Genomic DNA, 19,978 nt, shown 5'->3' with positions numbered 1-19,978 from the left:
ACAGACTGACTGACAGGTTGCAGTTGGATGATCTAACTCAGTGGTCACCAACCCTGTTCCTTGAGATCTCCCTTCCTAGGGTAGGAAAACCCTAACATTGCTAATATGTTTTTTAAAACTGAGATCATTCTCAAACATGATCCTTAAATCCGCAACGCAGTCACTAGCATTAAGAGACAAGGAATCTAGATATGGCAGAATTAACTTTCTCTGTGCATAATTTCCGATGATAAGTACCTCGGTCTTATCTTTATTTAGCTGAAGAAAGTTCTGGGACAGCCGCACGTTTATGTTGTCTATGCAGTTTACAAGCTTGGACTTGTGGGCATCTGGTGCAAGTGAGAGATAGCGCTGTGTGTCAGCTGCATACTGACGGAAGGAGATGTTATATCGATTCATACACCACCTAATGGCAGCGTATATAAGTTAAATAACAAAGGACCCAACACCGAGCCTTGGGGAACACCACAAGGTATCGCATGACGTCTGGAGGTGTGTGTGTGTACCCAGTGCAACATAGTAATCCCTGCCGCTTAAATAGGATCTAAACCAATCTAAGACTAGACTAGTCCTCGTACTCATCACATCACGAGTGCGCTGACACAGACGAGATAGCCACTGAAGGGATTCTTCAAGCGCTCATTATCTCAATACCGTTTCCTCAACGAGCATCCATTCAAAAATGTATTTAAAAATATAAAAAAAAGCAAAGGGATGAAATGTAATTACAGAATCGTAAAGGACCAACGAGTGGAAGGACGAGATATAACGTCTACGTAATATCTTCCTCTTGCCTTGCCTCGTTTTTATCTCACTATCACCTTCCCGTCTGTCTCCGTGGATCGTCCTATATCACGCTTATCCCGTCACGCCTGTGTTTCTTCTCTTGCACTCATCGTTTCTCTCGCCAGCGCGTTATCTTTCAGCGTGCCCTCATTTCAAACCGACCGAGCCTGACCGTCCGAGTCCATCCATTCTGATGAAATGACACTCGCATTTATTGCTATTCACTAATCCCGTAAGCCTAGAATAACAAGCCGTCTGACACGCCGTCTGACGGTGTTATTTATGAATCCCGAAGCCTCTCTCTGACCTTGAGGGAAATAAAAACAGCAGGGATACCACAGCGGAAAAGGTTTATTGTGTACGCCTGATTCATATCGGAGGATATTCATATCAAATCAGAGGATGCGGAGCAGGAAATACGTAAGGAACAAACCCCGACGGGAGTGCTGCGAGGAAAAGAACCGACGACGGGATGATGGGGTGACGACGATGCCATTTTTGTTGTATGCAAACGTTGTAAGTCCAAGCGTACGTAGGAGAGACTCTCTAAAGGTTCTATGGATAGTTAAGGGTTTTGTATAATAGCCAGCACCAGATGGAAGTATTTTCTCTCCGTGTGTATGTGGAAAGCACACACATCACACTGGTACAGAAAAAAAAAAAAAAGCCTTCTTACGAGTTCTTTGCTCGCTGTTCAGTTAACAGTACCAGGTTTGTAAAAAAATGATAATAATTTTAGTTAAACCTTTAAGCGTTTCCCCATATAGACAAACCGAAGAAGCCTTCAGGGTTCTAGATCTAATCTTTCGAAGAATGTCAAAGATGGGATGTAAAAAAAAATGAAAAAATGTAAAAAACCAAAGGAAAATGAAACATTTTGCAGATGTAGAGTAGGAAATAAATGGTGTACAGCGTGTTGTTTTGGCTAAATCGCGTCCTACTGAGAATAGATACAAGATATATACAATATAGATAGATAGATGGATAGATAGATAGACTGATGCATGGTTAAATGGATGGATGGATGAATGCATGGATGAATGGATAGGTGGCTGAAACTAATTCATGATAGATAGATAGATAGATAGATAGATAGATAGATAGATAGATAGATAGATGGGTGGATAAGACAAATTCATAATAGATTGCTAGCTAAATACATAGATACATAGACTGATGCATGGATAGACAGACGGATGGATGGATGAATGGACAGAGGGATGGATAGGTGGATGAGACTAAGTCATGATAGATAGATAGATAGATAGATAGATAGACGGATAGGACTTTTATTGTCATTGCACAGTACAGGTACTCAGCAGCGAAATGCAGTTTAGCATCTAGCAGAAGTGCAAATAGCAGCGTTGTGCAAATGAACAAAGTGCAGGTTGAAAATGTAAATCTGTACGTATACAGTAAATAAATAAATAAATAACAAGGCTATGGGAAGGCTAGTGAAGATGCGCAGCAGCTCTAGATAGCAGTAGATAACAGTACGAATGGGGAATGTTGTCAGTCGAAAGCGTTGTAACATCCAAAGATACTTCATCTGTGCTAAATAGCTCAGGACTGCCGTCCGAGCCGCGTGTTTTTCTGATTGTCCGCAGTAGTTACGTCCTGCAGTCCACAGGTGGTTCTTCGCTTTTCCGTTTAAACGACAGAGATCGAAGCCAGAGTAATAAAACTAAAAGTTTCCTGGTTGGAAGTGCCATTTATCCATTTGACCAAGTAATGATAAGTTTGTGGATAAATGTAGATCTCTCTCCAAAACCTTGTCCAATATCAGACCATGTTTTTTTTTTTTTTTTTTGTAGTGTTGCACAAGACCACACAGCTGTGATATTCACCTTGGGCAGTAATGACCTATTTTGTATCTTAAGCTAACGTGAGATGTCTGGGAAGGGCTCTCGGGGGGGAAAGGAATCCCACGCTTGTGTGCTTCGAGATAAATAAGCTACAGTTAACGTAACGCGACAGCGTCTTAGCTAGCAACGCCACTAGCACTCTGTAGTTTGCGAACGTTGACTAATTTTACAATTTTACGGTTACTAGCTGTAGCTTTTGTCATTTACGCAAAAAGACATTTCGAGCCACGAAATGAGATCACTGAGGCGCTAGTCAAAATGTTCGCCTCGTTATTGCCATGTGGCCGAGCGTTTAGCTCGGCTATACGCCACGTCGATTCACCCGTCTCGCTGGCGCTTAGCGCTGCCGAGACGAGCGAGTGAAAACATCTTCACTGTAAGCAACTCTGTGTATATGCATGTAGAAAATCCGAATAAAAAACAACCACCCTGACACGTTGTTATGACATCTTTCAGCTGGTGTTTCTAGACATTTTGTCTAACTTGCAGCAAATGCGATTGTGCTAACCGGCGATAATTATTTCCTCCTTTCCAGAAATGACTGCTAATGCTAGTGACTTGCTAACAAGACTTCAAAAGGGTAAAGGATGTCTAGAAATACGTCTAATAAATACACTCGGATTGCCGTGTAAATATATCAAATAATATATTCGATCAGTACCAATATTTCGGCACTTCATCTAAGAGCGCTAGCTGTGTTTAGTTCCACAGGTGCTAGCATATTTAGGATAGCACCCCGCTAACCTGTTAGCTAGCCTCGGTGCTACCATGTGCGTCAGATCATTTTCTCTCCTCTCCTCTCAACTCTTCTCTTGAATGAATTCTCTTTCCCCCACACACACACACACACACGAACGTCTTTTAATCCGCGTAAAAAGCGAACGTACTGGCGACCGATTTTGGCGCTCGTTATAAATACACGACGAAGAGCAGCCTCTTTCCGTGTACGAGTAAATCTTCACAAACGAGCTTTAAGGCCAGAGGCGGCTGTTGACGCTCGTAAAAACGGCTCGTAAAATCAGCGAAGAAGAAATCCAGTCTCTAAATATTATCCCGTCTTCTCAGCGCTCCGAGACCGCCGTAAATATACACCCAATCACCCGCACGGTATTATATCCAGGTTGTCATGTCACCCGGTTAGCTAAATTCAGATTCGCGTTCACTGGCGATTTGCTCATCGGTGAAAATGAAACGAAACCGGTGCTGACGGTTCCCATGCGAACCTTTTTAAATATTTTCCACCGCGGGCCTTTTTTTCGTATTCGCGACGCGATCCTGCTTCATTTAGCGGTCTCCAGGCGATCAGTCGTATCCTCTCCTTCTACTTTAATTTCGCTAACAGTCCCTTTCGTAATCTCTATCTGCACGCAAATGTAATTACACCACCTCCTCTGCGATAACGCGGTAATCCGTTAGACGGGGTTTATAGACTTGTCGCCCAATTATTATCCACACGTGAACTCTTGATTTAAGGGCTGTGAGTAAGTGTCACAATAAAACCAGGGAGAAATATGAGTATCAGATATTTTTCTCAGACAGTGCGAGGGCAGGCTGTTCTTTCTTGTAGGACTTCCCACTCATCTGCAGATGAGACATGAGATAAGACAGTGACAGACTAATAATCATTAAAGGTCCAGTCAGCACCGTGGCTTCGTCTCAAGGAAATATGTCGTAAGTATAAAAAGAAAAAAGAAAAAAAAAAGAGAAAGAGTCAACCTCGTAAGCACTTGAGGGGCCTGTGTTCCAGACAGATTTCTGGAAAAGAAAAAAAAAAAAAGGGACACGTGCCATTGACAATATTGCTTAATCCAAATGGAGGCTTGTTCTCTGCCCAGGAAAGCAGGCCTGAAGTCACCCAAGGCAGTCTTAAATGTCACGCGGATCACCGAAGAAGGAATCGGTGGACGTTAAAGGAGCGAGACTCGGAACCCGTCAAATCCTACTTACACTATATACTACACAGAAGAATGTATTTCACCGTGTTCTCTGCTCTTGAGAGGGAAAATGCTCGCCATTAAGGAGTCCTTCACATAGTCTGGAGGGTTTCTAGTGTTCTAAAATGGCAACCCGTTTAGAAAGCCTTTCGGATAAGAAAACTCCCAGGTGCGGGGTAGTACACAGAACTATCCTTTCCTTAAGAGAGTAAAAACGGCACGTGTTTTCTTACGACACGAGGCTGACGTTGGGTATAAGTACATTTTACGACCTCGTATTTTCTCCAAGACCTTCAGCGTATTCAGTGCAAATATTATGACTCGGACGGTTTTTTGCCGATTGTTAATCCTATCAAATGCTTTATTTACACAAGAGCGCTGATGGATTCTTGATTCTGATTGGTCGGAAGGTGTTGCTTCATTTTCAATTACAGGAGTTCACGCTGTAATTCAAAACACGGGTTTATATTAACGTGCGGTTAGGACGTTCGCCTCACGCCAACAGGGTCGGGGGTTCGATTCGCACCGTGGCCCTGTGTGGGCGGAGTTTGCATGTTGCTGCGGGGGTTTCCTCCCCCAGTCCAAACACATGCATGGTAGGCTGATTGGCGTGTCCAAAGTGTCCGTAGCGTATGAATGTGTATGTGATTGTGCCCTGCGATGAATTGGCACCCCGTCCAGGGTGTACCCCGCCTTGTACCCCACGCTCCCTGGGATGGGCTCCAGGTTCCCCGTGACCCTGAAAAGGATAAGCGCTATAGAAGATGGATGACGCTAGCGTTTCTATAATGTGGTGGATGTGGTGGAGTTTTCTTCAAGAAGTCTACGTTGATTTCACTTTTAAGGAAGGAGTCTCACGTGTGTGTGCACTTTGTAACAGTCAGTAGGTTTTCCAGCATGGGAAAGTCTTCAGGACAGAGGAGTTTATGCTTCCTGTTTTCTCTGTAACATACTGTAAGCTGTAGGGTTTTTTTGGTCTTATTAATTAAACAGGTGACGCGAATGACATTGATTATCATGTTACAATGGAACCTGTGAAGGGGTGGGATATATTTATTAGGCAGCAAGCGAACAGTCAGTCCTCAAAGTCGACGTGTCGGAAGCGGGAAAAATGGGCGAGCGTAAGGATCTGAGCGACTTTGACGAAGGGTAAATTGTAATGGCGAGACGACTTGTAATCAGAGCGTCTCCAAAACGGCAGGTCTTGTGGGGTGTTCCCGGTTTGCAGTGGTCAGTCCCTGCTAAAAGTGATCCAAGGAAGGACACCCGGTGAACCGGCGACAGGGTGATGGACGCCCAAATCTCGTCGATGCGCGCGGGGAGCGAAGGCTAGCACGTCTGGTCCGATCCTACAGAAGAGCTCCTGTAGAGCAAATTGCCGAAAACGTTCATGGTGGCGCTGATAGAAAAGTGTCATCTCAGCTTCCTGTGTACGAGTCTGCGTAGCTGCAGGACGGTCCGAGCGCCCACGCGGACCCGTCCGCCACCGAAAGCTCCTACAATGGGCACGTGAGCATCCGAACTGCACCATGGAGCAAAGGAAGAAGGTGGCCCGGTCTGAAGAATCACGTTTTCTTTTACATCACGTACACGCGTGCGTGTGATCTGCTTAAAGTTATTCACTCTTTTCAAATTACCCCCCCCCCCCCACACGCGTTTGAATAACAACAATAAGGTCGCTCAGTTCAACTGGATAACGTTCGTTCGCCCGGATGCCAGGGAAAGAAAGAGAAGCCACTGAACGGCAACGCTCTCTGTAATAGACCTACATATCAGCGCTGACTTTTTCATCGCACGTTTCAGCGTGTTTTATGAACACTTCTTCAGCTGGTGAATGGAAAGAAGAAGGAGAAGAAAAAAAAAATAAAAAAAAAAATAAAAAATCGCTGCATTAACGGTCACTCAGATGGGCCAGCGTGTTTACAAGCCTCATAAATAACCCCTGAAGGAAATATCAGGGCTCGTCTTCAAAGAAATGTGAAAAAATGATGTGTGGACAGCGAGGAGCTGATTCCGCCTCATCTCTCCAGCATTAAAACGTCATATGGAGACGTTTTCCATCCCTCGTTCCAGTACCCTGAGGTTACAGCTTAGAGCCGGACTGTTTATCGGAGCGTTACCTCTAAAATGACCTCCTGTATTTGCCCGATGAACGCGTTAAAAACCCGCATCCCATCGCTGTGGAAAATCTCTCCAATCCAAGTCAAAAACGGTTTAAAAACTTTATTTAAGGTTTGCAGCAGGTTATAACAGCAAAAGCATGCTCTAGTAAGTATTAAAGATGCTTACCATGAAGAGATTATCATCATCATCGCTGGAGAATTTGGGGAAACGACTTGAAGCATTCGTTGTGTTGAACTATTTCAATTGCTGATGGTCAGCATTGATATTTGAACCTTTTTGTATTGTCAGCATGAACACCCCCCCCCCCCAAGTCATTTCTAGGTCTTTGACACAAGCATAAACAGTCCTTCGGATTAATAAATGCATTTCTGTAGATATAACTTCCTGATCTTCAAATCTGATACGTTGGTTAGCACCTTTATAATACATAATACATGATTTCTCATTCGGTTGCTTTCAATCTTGTGGTTCAGTGCTGATTTAAACACTCGCGACCCATCACTTCGTCAGCTTTAGTGTATTTCTATTAGCCGGTACGAACATTACCGTGACTACGACACGCACAAGGTTATCTTTAGGTCGCTGACAGATGCAAAACATTTCTTGTTGATCTATTCACAGTGTAATTGAACTTGACGGATTATACAGTAATCATACTCGAATCGGTTCTCAATCAGAAAATACGGGTTTCTTTTTCTTTTAGATTTATGGCACTCGGCAGGCGCGTTTATCCAGAGCGACTTGCATTTATTCTCGTTTATACGGCTGAGCATTTAGGGGTTAAGGGCCTTGCTCAAGGGCCCAGCAGTGGAAGTTTGGCAGAGCTGGGATCTGAACACCTCAACCGCCGAAAATTCCCATCGATAAAACGTCACCCGATGATTAACCGCTAAGGCCGTATAGAAGAGATAAATGGCATCAGTCTCAAGGTCTGACTTGAAATTGCACTGATTGATGCTCTTTGTACTCCACATATGGGATTTGCACAGGAACCTGGAGAAATTCCACCGTTTTATTTCCATCTGGAGCGGCCATGTCGGTTACAGGACAAATCATGTACGTGTTTTTGACCAACGCCGCTGATAGGAAGGATTTTTGCAAGCTGCTGCGTTGGAAAAAAGTTATCATCTCCAATTTGGTCTTGCCAATTCCCACCTACATATGAGGTCTCCTCAAGCACACGACAGCGAGAGTGGATGGAAGACGTCTACCCCGGTTCAAACGGCAGGTTTTTGTGATGAAAAATAAATAAATAAATAATTAAACGTCAGAACATTTCCCACAAAATTAAGTGGGAAAAACAATCAGAAACATTTGAGCGGGGAGCGGGGAGGGGGGGGGCAAAAATAAATAAAAGTTACTATAACCCGGTTGTGTAAGTGCGACACACTCGTTTATAACCGGGGATGTAGCTGTGTTCACAACGAACCAATCACGTTCGATCTCATGCTCGAGAGTAATCATCATACAGCTGTCAGCGATTCAATTATTCCGATTAACCCCCAAATAAGGTCCAGCTGTTTCTGTAGGATCTTTAATGCTTTCATCCAACGGTCCTCGACGAGCTTACAAAAGCACGCATGGTATCTCACTCGTCAAGATTTATCAGTAGAGGGGTGTAAAAGAAATGTCCAAAACATTAGACGTACCAAGGAACACCGTGAAGGCCATCATCAACAAAGAAAGAAAATGGAGCACCACTGTGACATCACCGAGAACAGGACGTCCCTCCAAAATTCACAAAAGAACAAGACAAAATCTCACCAGGGAGGCTGCCAAGAGACCTACGGCAATGATGAATGAACATCTGAGGAGTACTGATTACTCTCTGGATGTGGCCACCTCTCGTATTCTTCACACGTCTGGGTTATGAGGTAGGCCGGCTAGACGGGAGCCCTTTCTCATAAAAGACGCGAGGCGAAATGTGTTATGATCTCATGAGACCAATTCCAAAAGATATGTTTGGCGCAAAAAAAAAGCGCTCATCAGTAAAACACCACCACACCCAGGGTGAAGCACGGTGGCGGCGGCGTCACGCTTTAGAGCCGGATTTTATTCAGGCAGAACTGGGGCTTTTATGAAGGTGTCGGGAATCACGGATCGCTACAAACACCGGTCGATTTTAGTGCGGAACTTTCGGATGTCTGCTAGTTACGCCGCAGACGAGAAGGACTCTCACCTTTCACCCGAAGCATACATCCAAATCAACAAAGGAACATCTTCACCGAGAGAAGATTAACCACCTCGCCACAGCCCAGACCCGAATCCAGATAGAAATCCGTGGAGTGACCTGAAGACTGTAACGGAGATGCGCTCACAATCTCATGCATCTGGAATGTTCTTGGAAGAACGAGTGGGAAAATTCTGCCAAGTGAAGATGTGCCACGCCGATAAACCCTCACCCGAGTGGTGTAATAAAATCAAAACAGTGCTTCGACAACGTATTAGACTTCGAAACGAACAGCACGGCAATCAGTGTTGAGTAGTTACAGAAGTATACACACCCCCCAGGAAAAGACGAAGCTTGTTCCAAATGTTAAAAACGTCCTTTAATATTCTAACATAAAAAAAAAATACGACGCCACGATCCGTCCCGCTGCTCAAAACAATCTCGTTTCACATCAACAAAAATCCTGTACAATCATAAACATGAAAAGAAAATCGATCGTAGCGAAGTCACGATGGGGCGCAGGATTCATTCAGCAGGGCTGCGTTTCAGTCCGACAATGCTCATGTTACAGGTGTGCGTGCGTGTGTGTGTGTGTGTGTGTGTGTGTGTTTGGGGTGGGGCCGGGTTCACTTCTTGGCGTAGGTGATCTTCATGGCACAGGTGGCGGTGATTCTGAAGCCCTGCAGAGCGTCTTTAGCGACTCCCGCCTGGGCCTCGCCCTCAAACTCCACAAAGGCGATGTCGTGTTTTCCGGGGACCAGACGCACCTCTTTGAAACCGGGGAACCTGCGAAGAGAAGAGAACGGGACGTCGCTATAAACTTTCCAATTCAAGATGAAGTTTTCCGCAAAAAAGCGCACACACACACACACACAAAAAAAAAACACCCCCAACAACTCTACGCAAATTTTTGAAGAAGGGGAAGAAAAAAAAAAAAAAGCAAAAAAAAAAAAAAAAAAAAAAAAAAAAAAAAAAAAAGCAGCAACAATATACAAATAAAATAAAAAAATAACAAAAAATAAATAAAATACCTCCGTGAAAACCGCCTCGCTCATCTTTTTCAAATCATTGACTAAAATGCATTCCGTAGATCACCATATAGAGATTTAGTTCGTTTGTGTGTGTGTGTGTGTGTGTGTGTGTGTCACTCTGGAGTAATTTCCTATTCGCTTTTACGTTACAGAGATGAGTCAGGAGAGAGAATGGTGAAATGTGGCATTCATTAACAGCCAATGGAATGAATGAATAAATAAATAAATAAATAAATAAATAAATAAATAAATGAGCTATTGAAGGAACGGTAACGAAGACGAGGAGACGCCGATCTCCCTACAGAGATGTCCACCGCGTACAAAATAAACATCTTTCCACTACGCTCTGCACCTGGACCTTAAACCCTTTACCTTCGGAGGTCAACACGTTACTCTGCTCCCTCTGCGTTCACTCGCACACGATTGGATCGTTTGCGTTCGCTGCGATTTGTGCTTCCTCGTGATGCATACGTGTCTGTCCTTTGTTCGGTCGCGGTGCACACGTGGTGTCCGTTCTGGGTCAAGACGCTTTAGTCCTCGATCACGTTTCTCTCTTCTTAGCCCCGGGTAGGTCCTTCCTGTGTACGTTCAGATCGTAGGAGCGTCTCCGTCGCCTTCATGCACGCCATAAACCATCTCGTATTACAACCTGCCTCTTATTCTCCTGATCCTTCAGCCATCTTACATGACTCCACATACCCAGGTGTCCTTGGGCAAGACACTGAACCCACAGTTGCTCCAGATGGCAAGCTGGCGCTTTGCATGGCAGCTCTGCTACCGCTGGTGTGCGAGTGTGAGTGTGTGAATGAGAAACAGTGTAAACGGCTTCGGAACTAAGCTAAGGTTTAAAAAAAAAAAAAAAAAAAAAAAGCCGCGCTATAGAAGCGCAGACCATTTACCATGTGACGTGGAACTGCAGTATTTTGATTTTCGCCATCCGGAAAGATTTACGACGGAGCCGAGAACATCGTATCGTCGTCGACGACGACGGCGGAGGCTCACGAACGCATTTTTTAATGCAAAAACGCATTTTTTAATGCAAAAACTCTATTCTCTAAATAAATAATTAAATAAATAAATAAAGAAAGAAAGAAAGAAAGAAAGAACAACAACGACAGTTTTCATTTCCTTTTGGTTTTTGCACAAAATCACGTTTGAATGAAAGATTTCATCATAAACCTGTTTTTTTTTTCTCCCCGATATTTTTCGGCTAAGTCATCATACCGTGACATTTTCGATTTCGACGCCCGCCGCCACGGACACGCTCTTCATCCTGACTCAGCTTTAAACTATTAACCGTATGATAAATAACGCGATACTACTTTAAACGTTTTTTTTTTTTTTTCTTCCAGATTTAGGACTATAAATGGTCCCACGTGTCAAAACCGAAACGTTTTTTTTAACCGATTTGTCGTAAGAGCGCAGCGCGGGAGCTCGGTCGTCCCTCGCGGTCAACGCTCCGAGGGCGGGGAGACGATACTCACTGGTTGAACAGCATGGACAGCATCATCTCGTTGGTCTCCTCGGGTAGGTTGGTCAGGAAGAGGATGTAGTTGGGAGGATTATCAGGAACCTGACAACAACAAACGGACAAACGTGCATGAATTACACGTGCATGAATTAAAATTAAATACAAATAAATAACCCCTCCCGACAAATCTCAGATTTGTTCTTGTACCTGGACTGTAGCTGGTGGAGGCGGCTGATTGTTTACGGCATTCTGGAAGACAAAACGCGTCGACGTAAACGACAAAAAAAAACAAGTACAGGGTCTGTGGGCGGAGCTACTCATAACACCGAATAACCCTGATTTAAGTAGAAGCGTGACGATTTGCATCACGCTTCGTACGTGACGGTGTGAACTCACCACTGGTTTCTTAGCGGCGTTGGCCGCTTGCTCCTGAGCTTTCTTCTTCTTCTCCTTCTTCTTCTCTTTGTCTCCGTACGTGCCTCTCATCTTAGAGACGATATCCGAGTCCGTCTTCGCGTACTGGATTCTCTGCAAGTGAGCAACGCATGCGGGATTTAACACCTGGAACGGGCCGAATATCATCCCCGGCTTTTCACGCCGATCCCGCCTTCAGACTCCCAGAGGCACGGCGTAGGGGTGAGCCGCTTATACACTGCCGGTCAAAAGTTTGTGGACACTCGACGGAACCGTTTCTCAGGATCTTAAGAACCTTTTGATCTGAAGGTGTGCGATTAAATGTTTGAAACCGGTGTCGTAGGCAAAAATATAAATGTGCCGACGTATTCATTAGAAAACGAACATTTTATTTACAAAAAAATATATGTATGTTTATGCTTGTTGTGCGTGCTTATTTTTTGTTACGCACGTTTGTTTACTTTGTTGATTTTTAGGACTTGCATTCACACACGATTGTGTTTATGTAAAGCACCTTGAGTGGTTACTTTTAAAGGCGCTATATAAAATAAAGTTATTATTATTATTATTATTTATTTAAACGAAGATGACACTTTATTAATCCACAGACAGGGAAGTTTGCGAAACAATTTTAAATGATCAGCTAACATTGATCAGGGTCGTGGCGTCTATCCCGGGAACACTGGGAGTGAGACGGGAATACACCCTGGATGTGGGGTACTAACATCGAACGCCAATTTAGAGTCACCAATCCAGCGACTGACATGGTTCTGGGAGGAAACGGGAGAACCCAGGGGAACAACGTGAAAGGCGAACACGTGAAACTCCACACAGAGGTTAACCCGAGGGTCAGGATGGAACCGGGGACCCTGGAGCTGTGGTGAAGCTGTGATGCTACCCGTGATACCCTGAAACACTCACCATGGGTTTGTTGTAGAACGGGAAACCTTGCAGCTGTCTCAGTGCGTTCGTGGCTGCAGCGAGTTCTTTAAACACCACAAACGCCTGGCCCCTCATTTTCATGGTCTTCATTGCGACGATCTCGACGATCTGGCCGAACTGAGAGAAGAGGGCGTAGAGAGACCTCTTCAGCTCTGAGGAGAACACACAAAGCGTAAGACACAGAGTCGCATTTAAAACGTACTCAAGTGGCTTTGAGCCTGGACTCAGACGCGCGGTCCGATTCAGCGCATCGACGTACTTCCTTTTGAAACAGGAAGTCAGGGTGATGATGTGGTGCCAATAGAGTTCGAGATGCACCACACACACACCCCCGCACTGAATCTAAACAAACGCCAGAGACGGGACATTACATCATAGAGAGCATTTCATTGGACGAACACAAGACTAGTACAGAATCATTTCCCCAGATGTGATAAACAATACAATTAAAACAAGAATATTTCAAAAACTACCCCACCCCCCCCCACCCCCATAACGCTAAAAAAAAAAGCTCTGAAATCATCCATTTTGATTTCAGGGACACTTGAAACCACTTTAAACTTGGGCAAGGCAGAGAAAATGAAGCATCATCCCAGCATGCAACATCTCAAACGTTTCCATGACGAGCTTCATGCAGCCAGCCAGCAAGATGGTTATTTTAAACCCCATAACAAGCCGTTTAATCACAATCCACCAGGACACGCACCTTCTTTCTTCACCCTGTCGTTCAGGTTGTTGATGTATATCGTGTGATTCGGTCGTATGTCCATGTTGCTTTTCTTTCACCTGCGGAATATGGAACATAAAAGATTCCGTTCACGTCGTAGATTTAATGGAGTTTTTATTTTTTTAAAATTAACATATTTAAGATAATAAACAAAACAAAACAAAAACATTTAACTAAACCCAGATTATTCGTTATTATTATTATGAATGAACAAGTCTCAAACTTACCACACTTACTACACCGGAAACGATTCGGCAACGTACTTCCGGTTTTCGCTGCGCTTTTTGATGACGCAAGCGCGTTCGTTTCGCCGCCCACTGTTATGGAGGAAGAACTGCTTGCATCATGCTTCTTTCTTATTATTCCTCTTATTATTCTAATTATTCTTATTCTGTCGTTAAGAACACAATAACACAATATCAACAAGCCAGGAGAACAAAAGGAAAGAACACATAGACATAGATAAAAAGTTCTTAAAGTAAATAAAGTCGTTCACAGACACTATCATAGAAACCCTAATAAAATTTGTAATGGGAATTGTAATGGTCCCTGTGGGTCTCTACTGGTAATCTGTTGCTTTCTATTGGTGGCATGTTTTGTGTAGTGGATACCACTATGGACCAATAGCAGTAATGGTAACGGTTTTAATCTCTAGCTATGGTTTGTAATGGTATTTGAAGTAAACCATTAGAATTTCTGTGATGGTTTTTATTGTTGTTTTTTTTTCCAGCAGGGATTAGTCCATTGACCATGTCGACTGTTAAAAGCACTATCCATACACAAGTGAATTAAATGATGGATGTAAACGTATGCCCTGAACCATCGCTCCATCTAAAGGAAAGTTGTATTTTCATAGTTGTAGATGGTTAATAGAAATTGTTGACCATTTATACATATAGACAAGACTAAAAAGTTACCGCTGCAGATTATTATATTCACATACGTATGATACGCTACACAGTCACACAGTTCTGGCGGTTCTACTTTACGTTTTTTTTTTTTCATTTTCCTCTTAATTAATCTGCATTGAAAACTAGAAGAAAATCAGAACAGCTCCCTACTCGACTTTTTCCCCTCCACTGAAATATATAAGCATATTAATTTCATGTTTGGAGAAAATGTTGTCTTATTATACAAAAATAATAATAATAATTTATTTACTTTTCCATTTTCGTAACCTGAATTGCATTACCAGAGTTGGACTCGTGAAAAAGATTTCAGCTTAAATCACTCTTGCTAAGTAATAACCATATCCAGACGTGCAGCGCTTATACATAATTATAAATACAAAGATACAATAAGGAGCAATAGTACAAACGACTGCAAACCTTGATGTATAAAATTCACATTTTATTTCTGGAATATTAAGAAAGTTGTTTAAAAAAATACAACACAAAAATTTCCAGAAGACCTTCACAGAGTGCTGTTGCTTTACAGTCGACAATGTGTGTGTGTGTGTGCGTGCGTGTGTGTGTGTGTATATATATATATATATATATAATATATACACACACATACACATACAGACACACACACACATGCGTGACTACACTGTGTGTCTGCGTATTCAGAGTGTGTCGATGCTCTGTAATCTGCGCTCGGTGAAGAAGCGGTGTGTCTCTCTCGTGTGTGTGTTGCCGGCAGGTTTGCTGCGACTGAAGTACGACAGCACGGACGTATTATTCTGTCGAGCTGCCGCTTTCTCTCCGTCCTCCTCGTCATCGTCCCTACACACACACACACACACACACACACACACACACACACACACAGCCTTTTTGAAACACAGTTGAAACTCTCTCTGGTGAATAAACATGGACTACCTCCACCACAATATCTGACCACAGCACCAATCCCTGTAATGTTCAGACGACCTGCGAGACCCCGCCCCCTGCTGGTGGACTCACCAGTGCACTGGGACTGCTTTGCTGTCCAGTAGAGTCTGCGCTGTGCTCCAGCTGAAACGCACAAACTGCGGATAACCGAACACCGGGTCCAGATACTTCAACAGCCAGCTCTTAGTCTTTGGGTCTAAACACACACACAGACACGTTTTACTACCTTTGTGAGTACCTTCCTCGAGCAACTGGAATACACGCCCCTGCGCGAGCTGTTACTATAGAAACGATTGCGTATGGTTACAAGCGTGTTAATATAAATACATAAATGACTACTTGCGCTCCGTTACAGAAAATTGACCAGGACTTTGATTCAACAGCGCTGTGGTTTAACACAACTTGGTTACATCCGACAATCTAATTTTGGGAAAATAAATATGAAATAAACGTCGTGGGTGTTGACTGTTTAGTTAAAATGTTTAAAGTCCCCATGAAGTCAAAATTTGATCAAAGTGCTATTTCATTCAGCGTGAATGTGTTTAATAAGCCTTAAGGTTTTATTTGGGTTTTGATGACATCGTTCTGCACTTCAGCTTCTCAGATCAGATTTTCTGTCCAATCAAACACCCTCGAGAATCCGAAGCGCCCCGCCTCCAACAACGTTGTAAAAATCCACGGCTTTAACTGTCGAGTACGGCTTAGCCTGGGCCGTGAGGTAGGCTAAACGCTGTTGGCTATCTGAAAAGGGGGAGGAGCCACTCCTTAGGTCCCGCCCTAAGACACTTCGGCGGGACTTTAAACCACGGAGATGAATACGAGCGTAGCCGAGTGCTGACCGTTGGGGTATCCCGAGCCGTAATCGGTGTCCACTCTGCCTAGATCTTCTGTAAACTTCCAGTCTTTCACGGCATGGTCTCGAGCCACCTGGGAGAGGAGAAGTAACCACGTTTTGTTCTGGTTGTCAGCATGATTCTCACGGTTTACACTCTCAATTAGGCTGCATTTATATCTGATACGAGTTTCAGTCCTAAACAAATTCATTCAGGGCTGCAATAACACACACGGATCAATTTGACACCATCGGATTTAAAGCGATATGACTTTTTTATTTTAGACCAATATCAGACAGCCTGTCATCATCCTGTTATCCCGTGTTTTCACAGCGGTGCTGTTTCTCGTACACGTCCTGACCTTGGCGCAGATGCTGGCGGCGCTGACGATGGGGAAGAGCGAGTCTGCTTTGGGCCGTACGGTCACCTTCACCCCGGGAAAACGCTGAGACAGCTTCTCCTCGTATTTCTCCGCCGGGCCCACCGTGTCCACAAACACCTGACCAAACACACACACACTTCACATCATCAACCCTGATCTGATACAGGACAATGAAGGTGGCTTTTTAGCTACCTTTTTAGCTGTCTGTTGTATGATGTTAGACATGTTAGTCTTGTAGCTCCAGTGCATCGATTACGTTCGCCATACGTGGAAAACATTCCGTAAATGTAATTTGTGGCTAAGCCGTTCCTTTAACCCACCTCTTTGAGCTGGACTCCGCAGTCCAGCGCGTACTGCACTAACCCGATAGCGGCATCATGAGACAGAGCGTTTAGGTTATACTTCACCCTGAACAGGGAGACAGAACCGGGAAAATGGCACCGTTATTAATGCAAAACACAACAAAACAGCTGTTGTGAAATCTCCGTGTGTGTGTACCTCTGTAACATGCTGGTGGAGATGGTATTGGGTGAGAGGATCTGAAGAGCCCAGCCCACAAAACCTTTGGCCTTGTCCAGCTTCAGGAACAGATTCTCTCTCTCCGCCTCGCTCAGCGTCTTCGAGTCTGGACACAAAAACCGATTACGATACCATTTCCCTGTACCGCTACACTCTATCAACACATACATGTCGGATTTCTATACATAATACATCGGACAAAATGGCTGAACCTCTCTGTTTATTATAAGTGACGTAAAACCATGCACGGAACAGATTTTCTTGCCTCCGGCTGCGATTCATTTCACCGGTTTATATTAACGCGCTCGTTCGAATACGTCACACGCTTTCCGTTCAGTCCCTCCAGGATCCGGCGACTTCGCGATCACGGAAATGGACGCAAAATCGATTTTTCGGAATTACCACAGATTTGGGCCAAGAGGAGGGGACGTCGGACGGCGTGGCGCAGTGACGTAATGACGTGTGCCGTTAATCGATCTATGTTCTATAACATGTAACACGGGAACATGAGAGGAATATTTTAAAAGCGACTCATGTAAACACCTTAATCAGAATACTGTCTAATTCAGAATAAGGTCAGTAATTAGATTACTGCTGTCCATGTAGTCACTGTTGATTTTTTCTCTATAACAGCACGCCGCGGTGTGTTTCATTCCTCCCGTGAGACATGTACGATGATCTCTAGAGCTGACCTGCAACTTTCAGGTTCTTCAGGTTCTCCTTTCTGGACACAGGACAGAAACATATTCCATACACCATAGGACCTAAAGCACAGAGAAAACAACGTCTTTAACAGGATATCTCCTCTTATTTATTTTACAGAATACAGACCAGCTGTTTAATAAGCAGTAACAGCCAGAGCTTAATGAAGTGTGTACTGACCCAGGACAGGACCTCTGCCGGCCTCGTCGATGCCCAGACAGCAGTCTTCAGTCCTGCAGACATCAGGGACAGGAGAGGACAGCCGGCAACTGACCGAATTATCCGCCTCAAAGTCTCTCAAATCCATAGCTTTGGTCAATTTCTGATGTATGAGACGACAGAGAGCGTTACAGCGCCGCACAAAACTTCCACACCGTTAAAAACAACGTCAAAGCAAACAAAGCGGGGCCTAATTCAAATTAGCTGCCCACTCCCTGTATATGTGCACTACATAAGATGGCTACTGCGCCCTATCTAGTGCACTACATATCCACTCAGGAGTTATTAGGGACACGGTATGTTTTGGGTACGCTTGCTAATTTACATCCTACAATACGATTGCAAAGTCAAAAAAAAAACCCCAAAACAAACAAAAAACACAACATAGACATATCGCTTGAAATTGTGACAGTTTATTACTCTCAATACAAAAAAGACAACCAGGATAGACACTGAAAAAATTAAGAAATATAAACTAAACAGATAAAGATAATCTGACCGGTAAGATCCTCGCTGCAGCATGAAGCTAAAGATGCGGAGTGTGATTGGTTGACGCAGCCAAGCCCGGGAAAATTCACGTGACGTCATCTGCAAGCGCCGCTCTCATCCATTATAGTGAGGGGTTAGAGTAGCAAACAATGTTTTGACCCATTTTTAAAAATGATTTTAAAGCTCCATCGGTGTCTGAAGCACATTAATGAGTCAAAAGTTCATATACCTGGCTGTTATTTTAATTTCCAGTTGTACCCTGCTGGAAAAAAACCCCCAAAAAACTTCCAACAGAAACCATCATAGAAATTCTAATGGTAACCACGACATATACAATTACAAACCATCAGCTAAACATTAAAACTGTTACCATTACCATTATTGGTCCTTAATGGTATCCATTAGACATATCATGCCACCAAGAGAAGGAAACAAATAACCAGTAGATACCCACAGGGACCATTGCCGTTTCTATTAAAACCAGTACAATTCCCATTATAACCACTAAAAATTCTATAAGGGTTTCTATTGTTTATTTTTCCAGCAGGGTAGGTATTTGAAGTTTGGAATGTCTGTGCCTATTTATCATTAGAAAAACAAATAATAAAATCAATTTACTGGTGCAATGGCTCAAAGTGCTTTATAACCCTGAAAATAATATAAAAGACATGGAAGAGCTTTATGTGTATTATTTTGTTGGGTTACACACTAGTCTGTTAAATAGATATACATAAAAAGAAAACATAACATAGATATAGATGCTCTGACCTTCTAAACACAACACATGAGTAAACTGGCTTATCAAAAACCCTGACTCCAGTTTATTGTCCAATTTATTGCAACAACGGACAAGTTTGGGACAGGCCAGTTAGATTTCCACTGAAGGGAAATTGTAACGCTAGAGAATACAAAGATGTCCTATGCAGTTGTGTGCTTATAACTTTGTGGCAACCGTTTGCGGAAGAACCATATATGGGTGTGATGGTTAGGTGTCCACAGACTTTTGGCTATATATATTGTAGTAGTGTATTATAAATATGAAGTACAAGAAAATTTACTATAGCATGTAATTACTGAGACATTTTGAGTACAGCAATGAAACTTATAGGTATATTTCATTTTATGTCGGTATTGTTCTGTTATTGTTATTGTTCTGTATTTCTGTATTATATCAGCCTTAGATTCACTTATAAATACATGTATTGTTAAATGCTGAAATGCAAAAATAAGTGGATCTCCCAAAACATAAAATATTTAGTGACATTTCATTGCATTCTTTGTTAATGCTTGTTAAAAATGACCATGAAGCCCTCCACCATAAAAAAAATTTGTTGATGACCAAGGATGATTTTTTTGTGGAGTTCCACCTAAAGAGCCTCCTTTTCATTCTTCATGAGCTTGCCATTCAATTGATCTAATTTACCTGAAAAATCTCATCTACACCTCTAATATGCAGGAATGATAGCTACTGTATATTAGGTTAGTCAGTGGAAATATGTAGCCCTGCTGCTGCTTTTTACATGGATTTAATGAAA

General features: G+C 43.2%; 2 protein-coding genes across 3 annotated transcripts; both read right to left on the bottom strand.

Moving 5' to 3' along the window:
* Window positions 1–9,239: 9,239 nt before the first annotated feature.
* snrpb2 (small nuclear ribonucleoprotein polypeptide B2) lies at window positions 9,240–13,714 on the bottom strand. The gene is given in 7 exon segments (NM_001200570.1): window positions 9,240–9,665; window positions 11,395–11,483; window positions 11,589–11,630; window positions 11,778–11,909; window positions 12,717–12,889; window positions 13,444–13,523; window positions 13,692–13,714. Coding segments are annotated over 6 exon segments (660 nt in total). The 5' UTR covers window positions 13,508–13,523; window positions 13,692–13,714; the 3' UTR covers window positions 9,240–9,505.
* A 1,074-nt stretch (window positions 13,715–14,788) lies between these two features.
* Window positions 14,789–19,969, bottom strand: rnaseh2a (ribonuclease H2, subunit A). Of its 2 annotated transcripts, XM_017456801.3 has the most exons (9): window positions 18,454–19,969; window positions 17,916–18,057; window positions 17,726–17,797; window positions 17,013–17,139; window positions 16,835–16,922; window positions 16,494–16,631; window positions 16,139–16,226; window positions 15,372–15,495; window positions 14,789–15,191 (listed from the first exon to the last, which is right to left on the bottom strand). In XM_017456801.3, the coding sequence occupies exons 2-9, from the start codon at window positions 18,040–18,042 to the stop codon at window positions 15,032–15,034; spliced, it is 924 nt and encodes a 307-aa protein (XP_017312290.1). In that variant the 5' UTR covers window positions 18,043–18,057; window positions 18,454–19,969; the 3' UTR covers window positions 14,789–15,031.
* Window positions 19,970–19,978: the final 9 nt, after the last annotated feature.

Source organism: Ictalurus punctatus, chromosome 26 (assembly GCF_001660625.3).
Source record: "Ictalurus punctatus breed USDA103 chromosome 26, Coco_2.0, whole genome shotgun sequence".
NCBI classification, from domain to species: Eukaryota; Metazoa; Chordata; class Actinopteri; order Siluriformes; family Ictaluridae; genus Ictalurus; species Ictalurus punctatus.
Note: the sequence above shows the minus strand (reverse complement) of the source record. Positions and strands in the feature narration are given on the sequence as shown.